This window comes from Chiloscyllium plagiosum, chromosome 4 (assembly GCF_004010195.1).
Source record: "Chiloscyllium plagiosum isolate BGI_BamShark_2017 chromosome 4, ASM401019v2, whole genome shotgun sequence".
In the NCBI taxonomy this organism is placed as follows: Eukaryota; Metazoa; Chordata; class Chondrichthyes; order Orectolobiformes; family Hemiscylliidae; genus Chiloscyllium; species Chiloscyllium plagiosum.
Window position 1 is genome coordinate 105,683,046 of NC_057713.1, and position 21,484 is coordinate 105,704,529.

The 21,484-nt window shown below is 43.9% G+C and overlaps 2 protein-coding genes across 2 annotated transcripts in view; one reads left to right on the forward strand and one right to left on the reverse strand.

Moving 5' to 3' along the window:
• LOC122549511 (golgin subfamily A member 4-like) overlaps positions 1–6,753 on the reverse strand; it is a 188,897-nt gene extending 182,144 nt beyond the window's left edge. Inside the window, 1 exon segment of the mRNA XM_043689370.1 lies at positions 6,581–6,753. Within this exon segment, the coding sequence (XP_043545305.1) occupies positions 6,581–6,646 (66 nt within the window). The 5' untranslated portion in view covers positions 6,647–6,753.
• An 80-nt stretch (positions 6,754–6,833) lies between these two features.
• The window catches only part of LOC122549291 (leucine-rich repeat flightless-interacting protein 2-like), a 96,242-nt gene continuing 81,591 nt past the window's right edge, over positions 6,834–21,484 (forward strand). The window contains exon 1 of the mRNA XM_043688831.1: positions 6,834–6,906. The gene's annotated coding sequence lies outside the window, so the exon portion shown is untranslated. The remainder of the gene's footprint in view (positions 6,907–21,484) is intronic.

Below are 21,484 nucleotides of genomic sequence, written 5' to 3' on the forward strand. Positions count from 1 at the left end.
TTCCCCAATTGTAAAACCTACCCTGTTGCATGCACCTATCTCTCTCCATAACCAAGGTGAAAGTCACAGAATTGTGGTCACCATCACCAAAATGTTCACCCACTATCAAGCCCATCACTTGTCCCGGTTCATTACCGAGTATCAAATCCAATATGCCCTCCCCTCTGGTTGTACAATCTACATACTGCGTTAGAAAAGCTTCCTGGACACACTGCACAAACACCGCCCCATCCAATCTACTTGATCTAAAGAGCTTCCAATCAATATTTGGAAAGTTGAAATCGCCCATGACTACTACCCTGTGGCTTCTGCACCTTTCCAAAATCTGTTTCCCAATCTGTTTCTCCACATCTCTGCTGCTATTGGGGGGCCTATAGTAAACACCCAACAAGGTGACTGCACCTTTCCTATTTCTGACTTCAGCCCATACTACCTCTAAAGGCAGATCCCCCTCGAACTGCCTTTCAGTAGCTGTTATACCATTTCTAATTAGCAACGCCACCTCCCCCCCTCCTTTTTTACCACCCTCCCTAATCCTACTGAAACATCTGTAACCAGGAACCTCCAACAACCATTCCTGTCCCTCTTCTATCCACGTTTCCGTGATGGCCACAACATCGTAGTCCCAGGTACCTATCCACACCTTAAGTTCACCAACCTTATTTCTGATACTCCTTGCGTTGAAGTATACGCACTTGAACCCATCTCTGTGTCCGCAAGTATTCCCTGTCAGTGCTACCTTCTTCACAGCCTCCCCACATACTTGGACATCCTGACAAACAGCTAGCCTACTTGCTGGACTACAAGTCTGGATCCCATCCCCCTGCCAAATTAGTTTAAACCCTCCCGAAGATAGCTAGCAAACCTACCCCCCAGGATATTGGTGCCTTTCTGGTTCAGCTTGCAACTTGTAGAACAGAAAATTCAATGTGTGATGTGAGAATGTGCTTTAAAATGTGTAGAAATACATATGAAAACTGTATATATTGAGCCATAAAACATCGCTATAGCATCACAAGTTGAATAGATCAATTTAACAAATTATATTTGTAATGGGCATTGTCACTGTCATTGAGAAACAGATTAATTCAGCAAAATAATTTCCTTCGAGCATATTATATGCAGCAAAATCAAATCTCATGGTGGAACACTATTGAAAGACTGAACACAACACCTTTAAAATAATGTACCAATTTTCCCCAACTCCCCAACTTTTCCCGTCTCACTTGGTTCATCATGCACTGGCACAGAGTTGATGGCAGACAACAAGAATATTACACTCTGGTCATTTTTCACTAGTGGGCTTAGACTGCATATGCCATTAGGTTATTTGCTGTGATAAGAATACACCTAAAAATATTCAAATCTTTTGGGTATTTATAGGTTGAAGGTATATGATGCGTCTCCACCTGCAGGCAAGATGTGAAGTTGGTGCCATAAATATAAGATAATTACAAACAACAGCATAAGGGAATTTGAGAGAAACTTGTTAACTAAGCTGCTCAGTTTCAGTCGCAAACAATCCAGCGTATAATAGTCGAGTGGTTCTACTGAAGTGTAGATGGGGTGTCATTCAACTCAGTAAATAATTAGAAAATAGAAATCACACCACCAAGAGCAGGTGACAGGAACAGCACAAATGCATTAAAGACAAAGCTAGTTAAAGTTGAGGGAGAGAAGAATTGAAGAATATCTTGATGGAATTAGACGCAGTAGCATGTGGGGAGTTTTATGGAGGTCATAACATTGCCCTGGACCTGTTGCGTCAAATCTGCTATTCTTCATAACAAACTATATTGGACACGTTATGTAGAATTACACAATGTGTCCACAATGTACAATGACACCAACAAGTACATGACTGTGCACTGAGCTGAAAATGTGTTGCTGGAAAAGCGCAGCAGGTCAGGCAGCATCCAAGGAACAGGAGAATCGACGTTTCGGGCATAAGCCCTTCTTCAGGAATCTTATGCCCAAAACGTCGATTCTCCTGTTCCTTGGATGCTGCCTGACCTGCTGCGCTTTTCCAGCAACACATTTTCAGCTCTGATCTCCAGCATCTGCAGTCCTCACTTTCTTCTCTATGACTGTGCACTGACAATTCTCATCTTAAACATGTGAATGTAGTCAATCAAAGAGCATCACACTGCAAAAGCTTCTGTACTTAACCAAATTGTTCATTTTTCTACTTTCTTATTGGCTTGAAGGATCAGAGACTAGCCATTAGCAGCTGACCTTTTGCCCTGTGTTGTCAGAGAAAATTGTTTTGGGGTGATACCCACTTATAACCTCAGAACTACTATTGGTAGAGTTTGGGAAACAGTACTGGAATATTACACTATTGTTCTGAACTGAGTCGAGCCAACTCATTGAACAAGGTCATTGCAACTTTTGATTTACTTGCTATGACAGTTGACCACAAAACCTGGCAGTTCCTGTTGACTGCACAGGAGTAATGAAATCCAAATAAGCAGTGAGCTTTCAAGTGTTTTTTCTTATTCCCTCTCAAACTCAAATGATCTTTGAATAAGATCATGCATATGATTCTGTCTTTTAAGATGGATCCTCAAATTTTTAACAAATTTTAAAATCAAGTACCAACAACAATAAATCAAAAGCAATTCACATGACAAAAATCCAAACATAATACTGAAAGTACCATCATCTTGTGGACAGCTTCTTGTCTGCCTGGTTTCATAGAGTCATAGAGATGTACAGCATGGAAACAGACCCTTCAGTCCAATCCGTCCATGCCGACCAGATATCCCAACCCAATCTAGTCCCACCTGCCAGCACCCACCCCATATCCCTCCAAACCCTTCCTAATCACATACCCATACAAATGCCTCTTAAATGTTGCAATTGTACCTATCTCCTGGCAGCTCATTCCATACACGTACCACTCTCTGCGTGAAAGGTTGCCCCTTAGGTCTCTTTTATATCTTTCCCCTCTCACCCTAAACCTATGCCCTCTAGTCTGGACTCCCCAATCCCAGGGAAAAGACTTTGTCTATTTATCCTATCTAAGCCCCTCATAATTTTGTAAACCTCTATAAGGTCACCCCTCAGCCTCCGACACTCCAGGGAAAACAGCCCCAGTCTGTTCAGCCTCTCCCTGTAGCTCAGATCCTCCAACCCTGGCAACATCCTTGTCAATCTTTTCTGAACCCTTTCAAATTTCACAACATCTTTCCGATGGGAAGCAGATCAGAATTGCACGCAATATTCCAACATTGGCCTAACCAATGTCCTGTTCAGCCGCAACATGACCTCCCAACTCCTGTACTCAATACTCTGACCAATAAAGGAAAGCATACCAAACGCCTTCTTCACTATCCTATCTACCTGCAACTCCACTTTCAAGGAGCTATGAACCTGCACTCCAAGGTCTCTTTGTTCAGCAACACTCCCGAGGACCTTACCATTAAGTGTATAAGTCCTGCAAAGATTTGCTTTCCCAAAATGCAGCACCTCGCATTTATCTGAATTAAACTCCATCTGCCACTTCTCAGCCCATTGGCCCATCTGGTAAAGATCCTGTTGTAATCTGAGGTAACCCTCTTCGCTGTCCACCACACTTCCAATTTTGGTGTAATCTGCAAACTTACTAACTGTACCTCTTATGCTCGCATCCAAACCATTTATGTAAATGACAAAACGTAGAGGGGCCCAGCACCGATCCTTGTGGCACTCCACTGGTCACAGGCCTCCAGTCTGAAAACAACCCTTCACAACCACCCTCTGTCTTCTACCTTTGAGTCAGTTCTGTATCCAAATGGCTAGTTCTCCCTGTATTCCATGAGATCTAACCTTGCTAATCAGTCTCCCATAGGGAACCTTGTCGAACTTTGAAGAAAATTATCGAAAACATGAAGTTTATATGAACTTCCCAATTTACCAGAATAACGTTTTCCTTGCAAGTTGCTAGCAGTATTTGGTTTGGATATCTTTGTCCAAACAATTATCCACGCGTGGGAAAGACAACCTTGGATCTTACTAAATATAGGTTTTGTACAAGAGTCATATTGAGAATTGAAGACTGAGTATACCTTGTCAAATTGCTAAATAGCTCAGTAAATATCTCAAATTTGGATTCTAACCTCTAAGAATTCCACAATTCTAGTGGCCAAAGCAGCCAATTATTTCTCAGTTGTATGAACAGTGTTTACAGGTTTTGGAATGATCTTTAGCTCTCATATTTTATGTTGTTGTTAATATTGATTGATTTCTGCACTCATCTCATTTACTCTTAGGAAGTTCTCTCTTTTCCTCAATCTGTTTAGCTGAAGCTTCAGGCTTATTTTATTGAGACTCTCAACAAGTTGAGCGCCAAGTTTATACACATTTTACTGATGTAAATTTTAAATTCACAATTAAATTGAGCCAAGAATTGTGGATAAATCTTAACAATGGAGAATCCTTCAATACCAAGAAGAGTGGGCAAATAAATATGAAAATTAGAGTGCAAACAAATAAAACAGCTGTGTCACTGGTTTAATCTAAATGTAGACCCATAGTCGAAGTGAAACAATTCAGTTGCACATCTTACTAAATGTATTTACTGGTATGACAGACAACCGGTTGAGCGAGTTTGCTAAATATTTACTTCGTCATGCATCTACTGAGAGATCCACTTTCCTTTATTAGTTTCCATTTCGAACTGAAGCAATACTGGTGCTAAATCTTCCTGGGATTTACGAGGTTCCAGGTTCTTAGTAAAGCTGGTTGTAATAAGTCAGTTATTTCAATTATCTTTCAAATTTAGCTATTTTCAGACATCATACTCAAGAGGATAAAATTCAGAATATATAATTAAAATACCGTGCGTAATAAGTTTAACTTATGAAGGTGGCAACAGCTTTGCTTTAATTAGCCTGTTTCTGACATATGTCCAACTTGTTTCCAAATAGGTTCAAAGTATTATATCAACAGCCATATGTATAGAGATAGCAATATCAAATCAGCACTTTAAATTTAAAAATTTCAAGTTAAACTTGACACTAATCCAGCATTACTAACACCTGCACAGCCAACTGGTGGTTTGTTAGGCATAGGCTGTAACCAACCACTAAGTGAAGTACATAAGCATTTTGTAACTTTATATTCATAGGCAAAGAATCCAAATATGGGTTTATCTTACAAAAAAGCTTGAATAGCCAATGAAGTTCAACTCGTTACAAAATTATAAATTAGTTTCCTTGCTTTGTTAGGTAATTGCCCAATTCTATTGAAATTGTCAACAAGGTCAATTGCCATGAACTCCACTATTATTAATAAAGCAATATGTTGACCAATGAGAGAAACGCTAAGAAATATTAAAAGTGTCCCATTCCTCTTGGTGATGACAGAGTTAACAGCATAACACTCAAGATCCCCACTGATCAAAAAGCAACAGCAGAAAATATTCACGAAGCCTCATACCCTTTTCAATAACTTGAATTATATTTCGACCTCAGTCTGTAGTCTGCTGCTCTATCCCAAATACTTTAATTCACTTGTGTCCAAAAGCTAATCATCTCAGATTGTGAATTCATTTAACTATTGAGTATCCCTGGTCACTGGGAGAAGTAACAAATCAAAACCAGCTGCAGGTTGCTTGTGATGCTTGAACTGGAGACCCAGGTTCCAGTTCTACATATAGCTATAACATATGAATAAGTTGATTAGAAAATATCATTATTTGGATGGATAGAAGTATAAGCTGGTCCTTAAAAACACTTGTGGGGTATTGTGGCACAATGTTTAGTGTCCCTTCCTCTGGGACAGTCGACATGTGTTCAAGTCCCACCTTCTCCAGATGTACATCATAACATATCTGAAGGGGTTGATTTAGAAAAAAAAATACTGTGATTCAAATACGGGCAAGTAAATCCTTTTCACTACTGGGCTCCCAGGATTGAAAATCAATAAAGGAACAGTAACAGTTTTCCAGACGTATCTCATGTGAAAATAGCAATATCACCAATGAAGTCATCTCACAACACACAACTAAGCTGGGTTACCGTGATTAAGGTTTTCTTCCAAATACTCTCCTAAAAGCAATTACTATAATAGTTTAAAAGCAAATTACTGCGTTTGCTGGAATCTGAAACCAAAAGAGAAAATGCTGGAAAATCTCAGCAGGTCTGGCAGCATCTGTAAGGAGAGAAAAGAGCTGACGCTTTGTCAAATAATAGTTTAACCTGACAGAGCCACTGTGAAGTTAGAAATCACTAAGCTTCAAAAATCCCATACACAATCATGTACAATACAGAGACAGGACTTCTGAAAACTTGCTCTGATTCATTCCCATTCTGTCTGGGGTCCCATCCAACCAAGAGGTGCCAGAGGTCAAAGGTGAAGTGTGGGGGCTCCGTCTACAAGGTCTCTAGGAAAGGAGGGACTGATGGGAAAACTCTGAGCTTGGTGCCCAGCTCCTGCTCCCTGGGACACCGGCTCCTTTCCCACTCCCCCCTGACGTTCAGAGTGGGGTCGGGAATGGAGTCCCGATCATCCACCCTCCCGCAGCTTCAACGAACGCCGCTCCCCGGCCGGGCAGGGCCGGTCCGGTCCAGGACAGGCCGACACTGCCTTCCCTCACCTGAGCGAGGCTGCTCCTGACGGGGAACTGCTCCTCGTTAAGCTTCTGCTTGAGTTTCTTGAACATCGTGCCGGCCGCCCGAGAGCCAGGGACAGAAATTGCGTGGGTCACCCGCAGCTGCCACGCTTCCTCCCAGGCCCCGGCTCCCGGACCCTAGGCCTCACTCTCCGAATGACCGCACAGCGCATGTGCCGGCGACGTGGCCCCGGCAGCGCAAAGCGCATGTCACCCCCATCAAAGACCAGCTGGGGACGCTGTCGACATCCAGGACCCTGTGGAGGAGAGAGACCAGCAGGAGGCACTGTTTGCATCCAGAGCTTTGCAAGGTGAGGCACTTGCAGGACGTTGATTGCACCGGAGGTCTCTGTCGATGGGAAGATCCAGCAGGGGCACTGACGACACCCAAGTCTCTTTAGAGAGGGAGGTCCAATAGGAGTCGCTGTTTGTACCAAAATAATGTTTGCTCGATAGAAATGATAGTGCAACAGGGACATTTTCTGCATCCAGAGCTCTGGGGAGGTGAGGTTTCAGGATGCACTGTCTGAACCCAGGATTCCAAGAAGGGGAGGGTTTAGCACGCATAGAGTTGTCAGCCACAGGCAGGTACGCTGTTTATACTAGGGATTGTGCAGGAGTGAGGCTGAGCATGGCTGTTGTCTGCACTCTAGACTGTTTGGAGGAGAAAGACCAGCATTGGCACTGTCAGCACCCGTGACTCTTTGAAGGGAAGGAACCAGCAGGGACACTATCTGCACCCAGGGCTTTGTAGAGGAGATGGTTCAATAGTGGTACTGTCTGCACATAAGTTAGAGGGGAGGTGGAGAACCAGCAAGGGTCTGCTTGCACCTAAGTCTCTGGGGAGACCTTGAGTTGAATTCCCAACTCCCCTGGACATTGCTGATGAAGGGCTTATGCTCGAAACGTCAATTATCCAGCTCTTCAGATGCTGCGTGACCTGCTGTGCTTTTCCACCACCACACTTTGCAACTGTGATTTCCAGCATCTGTAATCCTCACTCTCAGCACGATCTTGGAGCAATTAACTTAAAATATTCATCTTAATTACATTGTGAACAATCTCAGGTAACACATTTTTTGCTTTTTTCGATATGTAATTTTAATTGATTATTTTCATTTATAGTGTAATAGAGCTGGAGAGCATGGAAGCAGACCCTTCGGTCCACCATTACACGCTGACCATGATCCTAAACTAAACTAGTCCCACTTCTCTGCATTTGGCCTATATCCCTCCAAACCTTTCCTATTCATGAACTTATCTTTTAAACATAACTGTACCTCCATTTACCACTTTCTCTGGTAGTTCATTCCACACATGAACCACTGCGTTAAAAAACACCCTTGTTCCCAGTATCCTCTTTAAATCTTTCTCCTCTCACCTTTAAAGTATACTCCCTAGTTTGGAACTCCCCCATCCTAGAGAATGATCCTTGTCATTCACCTTATCCAAGTCCTTTGTGATTTTAAAAACCTCAATAAGGTCACTCCTCAATCTCCTACGCTCCATGTTTACTATATTTTATAAACATCAATATCTCTTCAGAGAGGAGCCTGCAGGAGCACTGTCCACACCCAGGGATCTGGCTTGAGTAATATTGTGAGCGTCCCTGCCTCATTCCTGATGAAGAGCTTTTGCCCGAAATGTCGATTTGCCTGCTCCTCTGATGTTGCCTGACTTGCTGTGCTTTTCCAGCACCACTCTAATTTAGACTCTAATTTCCAGCATCTGCGGTACCCACTTCTGCCTAAAATTGTAAGTCTCCCACCCTCCCCCAATCACCCAATGAAGCTCATTGTAAGATTCCAGAACACCATTTGAAAAAGAGATCTGTGATTTAATTCCAGCTCATAAAAGGAACAAGAATGAGAGGGCATAGTTTTAAAGTGTTGTGCAAAAGAAGCAAGGGTGATGTGAGAAAAAACATTTGAACTAAATGAAGTTAGGATATGAATGCACTGCCTATAAATATGATGGAGGCAGGTTTAATTGAGGCATTCAAGAGGGCATTGGAGTATTACTTGGATAGAAATAACATACAAAGATATGGGGAAAGGCAAATGATTAGTACTAATTTGAATAGCTGGTGAAGCACGATGGACTCAATGGCCTTCTGCACCTTAGGAATTTTGTGAACTGACTCCAATTCTCAAGTCAGTTACTTTTCCCAGAAATAGTCTGAGTCCTCAGTCACTTCTTTACTGATTAGTTTGTGATTAAAATGGTTGCTGCAGTAACAGGAACTTGATAGAAGCAACAGGAACCTGATATGTTTTGATATGTGAAGATTCTATCACTTTTTGAAATGGATACAAGATGAAATTGTTTTTCAGACATACTGGTAAAACAATTCTATTCGACTATTAGGTTAAGAGTTTCCCACTTGGTTCTACATGTATTAATTTAATAAGGGATTTGTCATATTTATGAACAATAATGGTGAAAATATTGAATACAGAGCTTATTTTTGAACTCTGTTTCCTGAGAGAATGAGGTAGTTATGAATTCACTGCTTGAAACTGTGTCAGAACTTGGTCCATGTTGACCAGACGTTTGTCCTCCTTCTGGTGCTTTTGATCTATTTATTTGCCACAATTGTCATTTAAACTTTTAACTCAAGGAAATTAATCCAGAAAAGAACATAAGTGCAAAACGCTCAACCATTGTACAAGAGGACTAATATCATATAATGGTTAGGATCAATGCACTGCTTGAAAGTGTGCTGGAGGCAGCTATGATCATGACTTTCATGGATTGGATAAGTCACTGACAAAATATTTACAAATTAACTAAGCAAAGTTGATGTGTTGAAAATTAGCTGAGTTGGATGTACAGAAATCTGAGATGGACACCAAAGGACCGAATAGCCACCTGCTGTATTGTACCATTTGGTGATCCTATTCTATTGTATTTGGCTGTATTCTGTAGACGGTTGATATGTGCACTAACTCCATCAATAAGCTTTAGTTCCTTAACCCTTTTATTAAGAGATGGAACTAGAAGATTGACAGAGAAACGCTGATATGCATAAATAAGGAAAACAAAACATTAATGTGCTGATCCATCAAGTTATTAGTAAGGTCAGTGGTAGGATGGCCTTTATTGCAAGAGGATTGGAATATAAGAAGAACATCTTGCTACAATGGTGCTTTGGTGAGACCAAATCTGGAATACTGTTTACAATAAGTCTGCATATTTAAGGAAGTTTAGTGGAGTATGTCAAAAAAATCAATAAAATGGTGTCTGATGTCGTGCAATGGTTCAATGTAATTATACTTCACAATATTACAACATTGAGTCTCTTATGCAGCCTTGAGAGGTGTAGACAGAGCAGTAAATTTGTTTGAATAAAATTCTTGTTTTATACAACTCTACAGGCTCATATTCTTCCCACAGTTTAGTCAACAGTAACAATACAATATGGTGGTTGTGTATGTTTTGAAGACCATTGCCATTGCTTCTACCATTGCCTGACAGCTTTAAGATTGCCAGACTCAACAAAGCAGAAGAATAGTGAAAATGTTATTGGACACTTGGTAAGCAATGTACTGCAAGGGGTCAATGAGAAAACCACATGATGAAGTCATCAAAGTACTCAGTACACACTTCAATCTGAGAAAGAATACATGTGAGTGTGCTACATTTATCATACCCAGCATGTAAGTGTGACAGCTTGAAAGATGAACAGATCTGAGACAAAATGAACATGGGAATGCTGGATGATATCTTGTCTGACCATTTGCAGTCACAAGTTGAACGCAAAGGAAATCCAACAGAGCACACAAACTTGGGTCAGGAAACAGAACTGATTGAAATTCAAGGTGAGAGGGATAGACCTATCTTAAAAGCAACTATTCAATACAATGTGTCAAGGATGTTAAAAGTCCAGTGGGATCTTTTTAATAGGTCATGAATCAGAACAAATAACAGAAATAAGATCACAACATGGTAATACTAAAATTGAAGATAAGATGGAACCTAAATATCCCTCAGAAGAGACAAAGTCAAAACATTTCATCTTGCATTCATCAGAACTGAAATGCAAAGAAACCGACTATAGAAATTAAAGAACAATTTGGACAGCTGAAGAGAGTACCAGTTGATTGGACTGTGGTTGGTATGGAAATGCCGCAGGAACTGTTAACTGATTAAATTCAAATGAGGCATGTCAACTGTAGCTAGTCAGAATGCTGTCATCAGGAGACAGAAGGATTTGGCTGTTTACATAGTTTTTCATTGAAAAAGATATAATGCACGGACATATTCTTTTTGCTTCTGGTCATGGCCACACTACGTGGGTCCTTGGAGTGATTTATGAACAATGAATTTGCAAAGCATATTTAGCCCCTTTGAGATTTGGGTTTTCCAATTTGAAAATAACCAACAGAAATGCTTTGGTCTTAAAAAATGTCCAAAGATTAGTTCATTACTCAACTGGTGATAAACATTCTTGGGTAAACAATTGATAGCTATTGATAAAATACAGGTACAAAGGTTAAAATTAAGTATAGGTAAATAAATTATTGAAGTAAGGTCACCTTGTTATTGTTGTTGGGCTGTTACTTTCTTGAAGACTCTCTGTCTGAGGTGAAAGGATTGAAAACTTGGAATGTCAATTGTTATGGACCAGGCCATACCCCTCAAAACATTTCAATAAGGTAAACCAGACCTGAACCTTTCTAATTGTTTAAAGTAGACATAGAGTGGATATTCCAGGAGTGATGCAGCAAGCCCAACCACTTAGTTTTAAGTAAAACAGAATTTATTTGCAACATTACTGAATGAAACACAAATAAAAGCAAACAGAACATAGAATAACTTAACTATTTAAAAACCCAATTGACTCTATCTCAACTTAATGATGCTGTTCCAAATACTTCCAATATATCCATAAATACTACCTTGACAAAAAAGGAAAAATCAAACTCAGGTTTTGACAGGAGAGGTGTGTGTGTGTGTGTGTGTGTGAGAGAGAGAGAGAGACAGAGAAAAAGTCAGCATTTTTTGACTTAAAGACTACAGATTGGTCATCGTTTTATAGTAGTATCAATCTTCAATATCTGTTTTTTTGATCTGAGTGGCAGGGAATATGGGCTTGTCTAATACACTGATGCTTATTTTGTACAGCATGGCCAGTGGGTCAAGGCTAGGGCTCAAAGGCTTGGCAGCCTTGCCCAAGTACGGGTTCATAATTGACTGTAGTGCACTAAATGGATTGACAAATGGTGACTCCAGTGGATGATCAGAAATAATTGTCATGTTGTTCCAGCAGTTGCTAGCAGTTGATTTCAAACATTCCATCCCATTGGGAGAAGAGTTCTCTAAATTGCTCTCCTTTTTCACTTTCACTCCCTCCCCATCAGCACCTCTCTTCAGTTGTGCTGCACCATCAAAGTCCTAAGGTTTGGGAAGGTCCTTGGTGCTGGGAGGTGATGAGCTACAGCTTATCTTGATCACCAGTGTGGCCAGTGGCTCTTTCTCTACTGGTTTATCTTGTGACTTTCTGGTCATTTTACCTGTCACCTTCTCCACAAGTTCCTCTATTGCGAGGACATTGCTCTTTTGACGTGGCAACACTCTAAGGATTCCACTGCAGTGAGATACTTTGAAGTTAAGCCTTGACGCTATTGCGTAGATAGGATCAAGTGAAAGTTCTGCATTGTTGGCTGAAAGGGTCATATGGTCCCTGAAAGCTGATATGCTGCATGAATGCTGGAGTAGCTGCCTCAAATAGGTGCCCAATTCTAGGCTTTGTTAATGACTGTTGTGACTGTGTATTCTTTAAGAACTTGAAAATATCAATTGCACCTTTAGGACTTTCATACAGGTCCTCTTCTTGGAGATACTGATACTGAGAGATGGACTCAAGCTTTTCTGTGGGATTGTCTCTCTCCTCCTTTATTTCTTGTTCCTTTTCGTGCTATTCCAGTGGCTTCTCCTCCTCGTGTTCCTTCCTAGACTTGGTAACTGGTGAAGATGGCGTATCGGGCTTGGTCTGGGAGCTTGGTGCCGCTATCCAGGTTTGAGTTGAAGAGGACAAGGGGATAAGATTGGACTTTCTCCTCACCCACTACATCAAAAACCAGCTGCTTCCCCTTCTTGGAGGTGGAATTGGTGACTTTGAGGAAATGGCCGGTCATCATCATGTGGGCGGTTAGCTGCTGCAGTCTCTTCTGAGAGCTGCCACACTCTACACACTTCAGTATCTGCATTACCGGGCCTCAAACTGCAAGGTGTAGCTGGCATCATTCTGGTAGCCATAGCAGTTATTGGGAGTCACGTAGGGATTGGCAGCTTGGACTCCGGCGAACAAGGCTGAGTGTCATGCTGGACTCTCCATTTGGTGGGCGTGGCAGCTTAGAGGCTAGGGTGGGCACCAGCTCCTTGAGAGGTGAAACAGAGCCGAGGTTGAGCTGTCCAAGAGCTAGAAAACTGCAACAGTCTGGAGAGGCCCAACTGGAAATTAGCTCCAGACTAGTGAGGCCTAAGAGCCAGAAAAGAGAGTCTGAGGTGGAGTCACCTGTGCACTGCTATAGAGCATCAGATGGGAATAGCCCGAGGTGGAAAATGTGCCACATGGCTGTGGTTTGACAGCCAGAAAATAAGGTCAGAGTGAAGAGCTACAAAAACCAAAAGGCAGAGAGCTGGAAAACAGCACAAGAGGGAGGAGGCCTGAGAGCCAGAAAACAACGAGGGGAAATCATCTGAGACCTGTGAAACAGCACCTGATTGGAGTGGCCTGAAAGCCAGAAAACTGCGCATCAGAGAAGATGCCCAAGACCTGGACAACAGCAATGGTTAGGAGAGGCTTGAGATCTAGAAAATTGCGCCAGATTGGAGAAGTCAAAGAGCTGGAAAGCCTTGGGGGGATGGCGTTCTGAGAGCTGGAAAAGAATATCTGGCAGTGGGAGAGATGCAAGATCAGGAAAAGTGTGCCAAATTGGATAATCTCAAGGGCTGGGAAACTGCACCAGATGGAAGAGACCGGGAGATGTAAAAGAGCTGAGAGTAGCTGCCCATAAGTCAGAAACTGTGCCAAATTAGTGAGGAGTGAAAGCTGGAAAACAGTCTGAGGAGGAGCTGCCCGGTTCCAGAATATAATACCAGATAAGAGTGGTGCTAGAGGTGGAAAAGTGTGCCATACAAGAGTGGTTTGAGAGTGGAATATAGCAGCTTTCTGGCTCTTACTGGCCTATTCCAATATGCCCAGTTTATCCACCTTTTGGCATGCTCCCATTTGGTGCTGTTTTCCAACTCTCAGACCAGACTACTCATGCTATTTTCCAGCTCTCAGATTTATTCTTCTTATGCAACTTTACAGTGCTTGGAGGAGAAAGTGAGGTCTGCAGATGCTGGAGATCAGAGCTGGAAATGTGTTGCTGGAAAAGCGCAGCAGGTCAGGCAGCATCCAGGGAACAGGAGAATCGACGTTTCGGGCATAAGCCCTTCTTCAGGAATGGACCTTACTCTCCTGCACCATTTTCCTCCTCTTGAACCTCATCACTCTCATCTTGTTTTCCAGCTCTTGAACCTCCACGCATTCTCACAGTTTTCCAGCTCTCAGGTTGTGCTCTCCTCTCCTTACCCTGCTCTTGAACTTTCATTTTACTCTCCATCTTGGGCTGTTCAACCATCAGACATCACAGAGTCATAGAGAAGTACAGCATGGAAACAGACCCTTCAGTCCAACTTGTCTATGCCGATCAGATATCCTAACCTAATTTAGTTCCATTTGCCAGCACTTGGCCCATATCCCTCAAAACTCTTCTATTCATATACCCATCCAGATGCCTTTTAAATGCTGCAATTTTACTAGCTCCATCACTTTCTCTGGCAGCTCATTCCATAGACGCACCATCCTCTGTGTGAAAAAGTTGCCCCTTATGTCTCTTTTATATCTTTCCCCTCTCACCCTAAACCTATGCCCTCTAGTTCTGGACTCGCCCACCCCAGGGAAAAAAAACTTGTCTATTTATCCTATCTATGTCCCTCATAATTTTATAAACATCTATAAAGTCACCCCTCTACCTCTGACACTCCAGGGAAAACAGCCCCAGCCTTTTCAGCATCTCCCTATAGATCAAATCATCCAAACCTGGCAACATCCTTGTAAATCTTTTCTGAACCCTTTCAAGTTTCACAACATCTTTCCAATAGGAAGGAGACCAGAATTGCATGCAATATTCCAACAGTGGCCTAACCAATATGCTGTATAGCCGCAACATAACGTCCTAACCCCTCTACTCAATACTCTGATGGAAAAAGGAACATGCTTCATGCTTTTTCTGAGCTGTGGTATGACTCCCATTTCTCTTGATTTTCCAACTCTTGGGCCTCTCTGTCCATTTTGCAGCTCTTGGCCTGTCCTCTCTGGCACTCGATTCTGCTCCCAGGTGTTTACCTTTTACAGGATTTACCTGGACACGGACGACACGGGCCTCTCACCTCTGTTGCTGTTTTCACAATCATTGGCCCTCTCTCCTTTCATTCCATTTATTGCTGATATGGCTACATTTTGTGCCTCTCTCTGTCTGGCACACCTATGGCTCCATCTTCATGCCTTCAGGCTGCACCTCACTGTTGCTGTTATCCGGCTGTCAGTAATCTCCATTATGACACTGTTCACCCACTCTCAGGCCCCTCAGAAGTTTTGTGCCCTCAGAAGTTTTGTGCCCAGCTCTCAAGCCTGCCAAACTTTTACGGCGTTTGACACTGTCCTATTCACCTCTCAGGCATCGCCTATTCTGCTTTCTGACTTTCAGTCCTCCTCATTTAGGCACTGTCAGCTCCTTTCCATCTCTGATCGAATCATACTTTGTCCTTTTTGTAAGCTCTGGTATGATCCCCCTCGCGCGCTCTCTCTGTTTCCAGGCCACACTCCTTAGGTTGTTTTGTGGCTCGAAGGCCTCTTTGATCTGGTGCAGTTTTGCAGCTCTTGAATCTCTCTGATTCAATGCTGCTTTCCAACTCTGGATCCTCTGCCCTCTTGCACTGCTTTCAGGTTCACTGGTGTCTGCCATATTGCCCACATATCTGCCTCTCTGGCCTCCTTCTATTTGCTATTCCCTCCTCTTGTATTCTGGTGGGAAAGCTTTTCACATCTGGTGCAGTTTTCTAACACGATGGTCCTCTCCGGTCTGTCCCTTTTGTCCAGCTACAGATCATCTCCCACCTCGGGCGAAATCACAGAATACCTCCTTCCAAACACTCATAACTATTTTCAAGCTGTCGCCACTCTCTTGACTCCCTCTGTTTTCCAGGTCTCAAATCCTTCCTGTCTCACAGTCTAACACAGCTCTCTGACCTCTCCACACTCATGCTCTTTTCCATGCTTTCGTTCTATCATGCCTCATGTGTATTGTGAGCTGGAACATGACGCTTTCTCTTGGTATTTGAACTCTTGGGCATCTCTCAATAGCTGTTTATTGGTTCTTGGATCCTTACCCTCAAACACTGATTTTCAGTCCTCTGGACTCTTCCACTTGGCACTGTTCTCCAGTTGTGAGGGTCCTCCAGTTTTCTGCAGGTTTATGACCTCTGGACATCTACTGACTGTCACTTCTTACCAGCTTTGAATTCTCTCCTTCTTGCTCTGTTTTTTACCGTCTCATGGGCCTCTCCCAATTTGCCCACCTTGTCTGGCACTCTGGCCTCCCTCCACCCATGCTGTTTTTCCAATCACTGGATGTCTCTCCTTTCATGCAGTTCTTCCAGTATGGCTGTTTTCAGTGTCTTAGCATCCTCCTAACTAGGGTTGCACTCTCAGATCACACACACATATTTCTGCTTTCCTCCCCTCATGCTACTCTTGCCTGCCTCTATTTTCTGGCTATCAGAAATTTCTCCCGCAAGTAATTTTTGATCTCTCAGGCCACCCTAGACTAGCGTATTTTACCAACTCTCTGAGGTCTCATGTTTGTCTTCTTTCTCTCAGCCTCTCCAATGCGATATGGTTTTCCCATTCTCGGGCATCTCCAGTCCTTCAATTGTTTTCCGGCTTAGGGTCCTCTTCCATTTTACCAGATTTAAGACTCTTTGGCCCCTCACGTCTACTTGCTCTTAATTACATTTCTAGCTTTACAGCCTCTCTTGTCTGGAGCAGATTTCTAGCTCCACAGCCTCTCCTGTCCCTTGCACTTGTCTGGGTTTTGGGCATTTTACGACCAGCAGAGTTTTCTGGCTCACTGGCTTTTCCATTGTGTCCAGTTTTCTGGCTCTCTGGTCTCATGACTCTTCACTCTAGCTCTGTATTCCATTCTTTCCTGAGTGCTGCTGTCTTCTGGTATTTAGCCAATCCCATCCAGCTGTCCCAGGTAGCTACCCTCGGAATTTTTACCGTGTCTTGGTTTTCTCCAATCCACATTGTACATGCCCAAGAGCAGGAAATCAGTCACACAATTTTACAGGCCTCGAGCCACTCTGATCCAACACTGTTTTCTGGCTCACTGGTTACTCCTGATAGCTATAGTTTTCCCGCTCTGGGGCCTCTCTGATCTATGTTGATTTCCTGCACTGGCATCTGCGCTGTCACACACATTTCCGGGTCTCGAGCCAGTTCTGTCCTCCTGTTCACTGTTCACTCCTGACAGCTGCAGCTTTCCCACTCTCGAGCCATTTTGTCTCAGGGTTTTCAGGTCTTGAGCTTCTCCCTTATCTTGTTCTTTTCCAGCTCACAGGCCAGTCCCACTATCACCAATCTTCTGACTCTTGAACGCTCCAATCTGGTGGAGGTTTCTTGCTCTGAGACAACTCATCTCTCCTGCTGTTTTCCAGCTCTAGGCCCAATCTATTCACCTGCTGGTTTCCACCTCTCAGGTCTGTTCCCACTCGGTGTTTGAATCTCACCACTCTCATGCTGCTTTCCAGATCTTGAACCACTTTCCACTCTCATTGTTTTCCAGCTCACAGACTGTTCGCCTCACACACTGCTTTTGAGTTACTCAGATCTCTCTCTTGTGCTAGTTTTGACCTCTTTGAGCCACACACCGCTCACCCGGTTTTGAATTTTGACAACATGGTGTTCTTCAGTTCTCAGATGTATTTTTGTTTGGAAAATTTTCAATCTCATGGATCCCTTCCACTGTAGTGCAAAATCAGAGAACACAGCTTACATTGTTTTCGAGCTGTCATAGCTATTCTCCGTCCCTGTTTTCCAGGTCTCATGTCTCTCCTCACTCAGAAAATATTCCAGCTTTCTGACATATCTACTTTCATGCTCTTTTCCAGCTGTCATCCCATCACTGCCTCACGTGTTTTGTGAGCTGTAATATGACTATGCTTTCTCTTGGCTTTTGAACTGCCAGGCCTCTCCCATCCAGCACTATTTTTCAGTCCTCAGGACTCTCCCAAATGGACTGTTTTCCAGTTGTCAGGCTCCTCCAAAGTTCCAAAGGTTTGTGGCCCCTGACATCTGCCGACTGTCACTGTTTCCCAGCTCTGGCTTCTCTCCCTCTTGCTCTGTTTTTTACAAGGCGGAAGTGGATACTGCAGATACCAGAAATTAGAATCAAAATTAGAGCGGTGCTCGAAAAGCACAGCTGGTGAAGCAGCATCCGAGCTCCAGGAAAATCGACGTTTCAGGCAAAAGTCCTTCATCAGGAATGTTGTCAGAACATGTATTAAATTCGTTGATGTTTGGCCAGAGAGGGATGAAGCTAAAAATGTGTTGCTGGAAAAGCGCAGCAGGTCAGGCAGCATCCAAGGAGCAGGAGTATCGACGTTTCGGGCATGAGCCCTTCTTCAGGATACCCTGAAGGGCTCATGCCCAAAACGTCGATTCTCCTGCTCCTTGGATGCTGCCTGACCTGCTGCGCTTTTCCAGCAACACATTTTCAGCTCTGATCTCCAGCATCTGCAGTCCTCACTTTCCCCCCAGAGGGGGATGAAGGCAAGGCCTTTGCTGAGAATTGATCATTCATCCTCAGCGAGCGGGAGGTCTTGGGGGATAGTGTAAACTCGGCAGGGCTGGGAGCTAGGACTTGGTGTAGGGCTGGAGAGGGGAATGGGGCAGAGACTGTAACTGGAGTGGGCATGGTAATAGGTGGAATGGGGGTGACGTCATTTGCAGAAGTGATGCTCACCTTGGGGTTCTGGGGGGGTGGGGATAGTGACACCAGTGCACAAGGGGGGCGTGTCACCAGTGCACAAGTGAGTGACATCATGGAGATGGAATTGGTAGTTACGACAGCAGCTGCAGGGGCGGACGTTTGTGGAACGCATAGCGTCAGTGATGACTTAAAGGGTGGAAGTAACGAAATGTGTAGTGTAGATGAAGGCAGTTGGGGCAGAAGTGGCTGCGGCAGTGACCGCAAAGGGAGAGGAAGTCGCAGAATGCGTGGCATGGACGATGTCGGGTGGAAGTGGCTGCGGTGGTGGCAACAGAGGGGGCAGAAGTGTGTTTTCAGTCGGTCCTTGCGTTGGTCTGGGCGGTGGTGGATCTGGTGGCGATCGCGAGGCAGTAGGTTGGCCGGCGGTTGCGGCAGCTGTGGTCGGGCCAGCAGTCATGGAGGTGGCATGAGCAGCTGTGGCGTGGAAATGATGTCATTGATCACTGCGGTGGTGGTGGCTGGCATGGTCTCGTGGCTGATAGCGGCCAAGCAGTTTCACAGGTTCGAGGAATGCTGACTATTAATGTGGGAATATAAAAGTTTTTGTACTTATAGTTTTTAATGTTTGAAATGGTGTAGAAATATTGTTTGCGGAGAGTATGAATTCTTCTGAGGATATAATACAGTCGGATTCCTTTGCAGTTCTGAAAGGCATAGCTGACTATGGAGAGATTAGGTTGCACCGCAATGTTGCAACTGTGGAGCGGAGGATCCGGAAGGAGAACGTTTTGAATTTGTAGTCTGTCCTGGTTATCCTGTTCAGATACAAACTGTGTTGGTCTGAATGTGGTTTGGAGTCAATGCGGGATTAGTTGGTTCTGGAGGCGGGTGTGAGGAAGGAGATGTGACTGTGGTAGCAAGTCTGTTTCAAGACGTGGGTGAAGAGCTTCAGAGCAGAGGAGATGATCTGGGGTTGTTGTGGGAGAGAGACTCACTGAGATCCTTGTAGGGAGAGAATTGCTTCAAGGTCTGCATCCTTGGAAGAGGATTCGCAATAAGGTTAAGATTAACTAGGCGGAAGTGGGTACTGCAGATGCTGGAGATTAGAGTCAAGATGAGAGTGGTGCTGGAAAAGCACAGCAGGTCAGGCAGCATCCGAGGAGCAGAAAAATTGATGTTTCAGGCAAAAGCCCTTCATCAGGATAAACTGTCTTACCAGCCTCTCCAATTTTTTCAATGTTGCAACTCTCTGGCCGCTCTCCTCTCATGCTGTTTTCTTAATCACTGGACATCTCTCTTTCCATGCTGTTTTTCCAATACAGCTCCGTTTTCAGACTCTTAGCTGGGGTGGATTTTTTTCAGCTCTCATATCATGCCTGCTGCTTTCCTGCTCCCATGTGACTCCTGCCAGGCTGTATTTTCTGGCTCTCAAACATTTGTCCTGCAAGTGATTTTCAAGCTCTCAGCCGATTCCAGAGTAGTGTTGCTTACTGGCTCTTGAGCTACCCATGTTTGGATGTTTGCCAACTCTTTTGTTTCTCTAATGTGGTGTGGTTTCCAGCTCTCGGGCATCGTCAGCCCTTCAGCTCTTTGCTGGCTCAGGGATCTGTTCCATTTTGACAGGATTTCCACCTCTCTGGCCTCTTACGTCTGGTTGTTCTTCACTTTGCCTCTGTATTCAGCTTTCAGAGCCTCATATATCCAGTGTGGTTTTTTTGGATCAACAGCCTCTCCCATCCATTGCTCTTTTCTGAGTCTTGGATATCTTATTTGCAGCACAGTTTTCTGGCTCACCAGCCTCTCCCATTTTGTCCAGTTTCCTGGCTGTCTGGCCTATCTCCTCTTGTGACTCTTCACTCTGGCTCTGTACTCTAGCACTCAGCTCTCTCCTGACTACCTCTGTCTTCCGGTACTTGGGGCAATCCCACCTGTTGTTGCACTCCAGATCTCAGCACGCTACCCTCGGACTACTTACCAGATCTCTGGCCTCTCCAATCCACATTGATTTGCTAATCTTGGGCATCTGTGCATTCACATGTTTGCAGGTCTTGAGCCTCTCTGATCCAACACTGTTCTCAGGCTCATGGGTCTCTCCTGACAGTTGCAGGTTTCCCCGCATCTCATGCCATTCCTTCTCAGACTTCACAGCTCTTGATCTTCCCCCTTACCTTGCTGTTTTACAGCTCACAGTAAATTACATTATTGCCAATCTTCAAACTCTTGGCATGCTCCTATCTGGTGCAGTTGTCCGGCTGTGAGACCATTCACCTCTCGCGCTGTTTTCCAATCTACTCACGTGCTGGTTTCCAGCTCTCAGATCTGTTCCCACTCACACCTTTCAATCTGACCACTCTCATGCTGCTTTTCAGGTGTTGAACCATTACTGTGTTTTCCAGCTCTCAGACTACTCACCTCACATTCTGTTTTTGAGCTTCTCAGACCTCTCCCTCCTGTGCTATGTTTAATCTCTTGAACCCCACAACACTCTCGCTATTTTTGAGCTATTACATCATGTTGTTCTTCAACTCTCAGATGTATTTCTGCTTGCACAATTTCTGATCCCTTAGATTTCTTCCCCACTCACTCTGCCTCACAGAATACATACCTCTACATGCTTGCACTGTCTTCAAGCAGTCAACGCTCTTTGAACTCGCTGTTTTGAAGATCTCAGATTGCTTCCTTCTGGTGGTGTGTCCAGCTTTCTGACCCCTTCCCTCTCATGCTACTTTCCAGCTCTTGTGCTATCATGCCACGCACCTTTTGTCAGCTGCGGAATGACTCCCATTTAACATAGTGTTAAAATACTCGGGCCTCTCCCCTTTGGCTGTTTTGTGGCTCATAA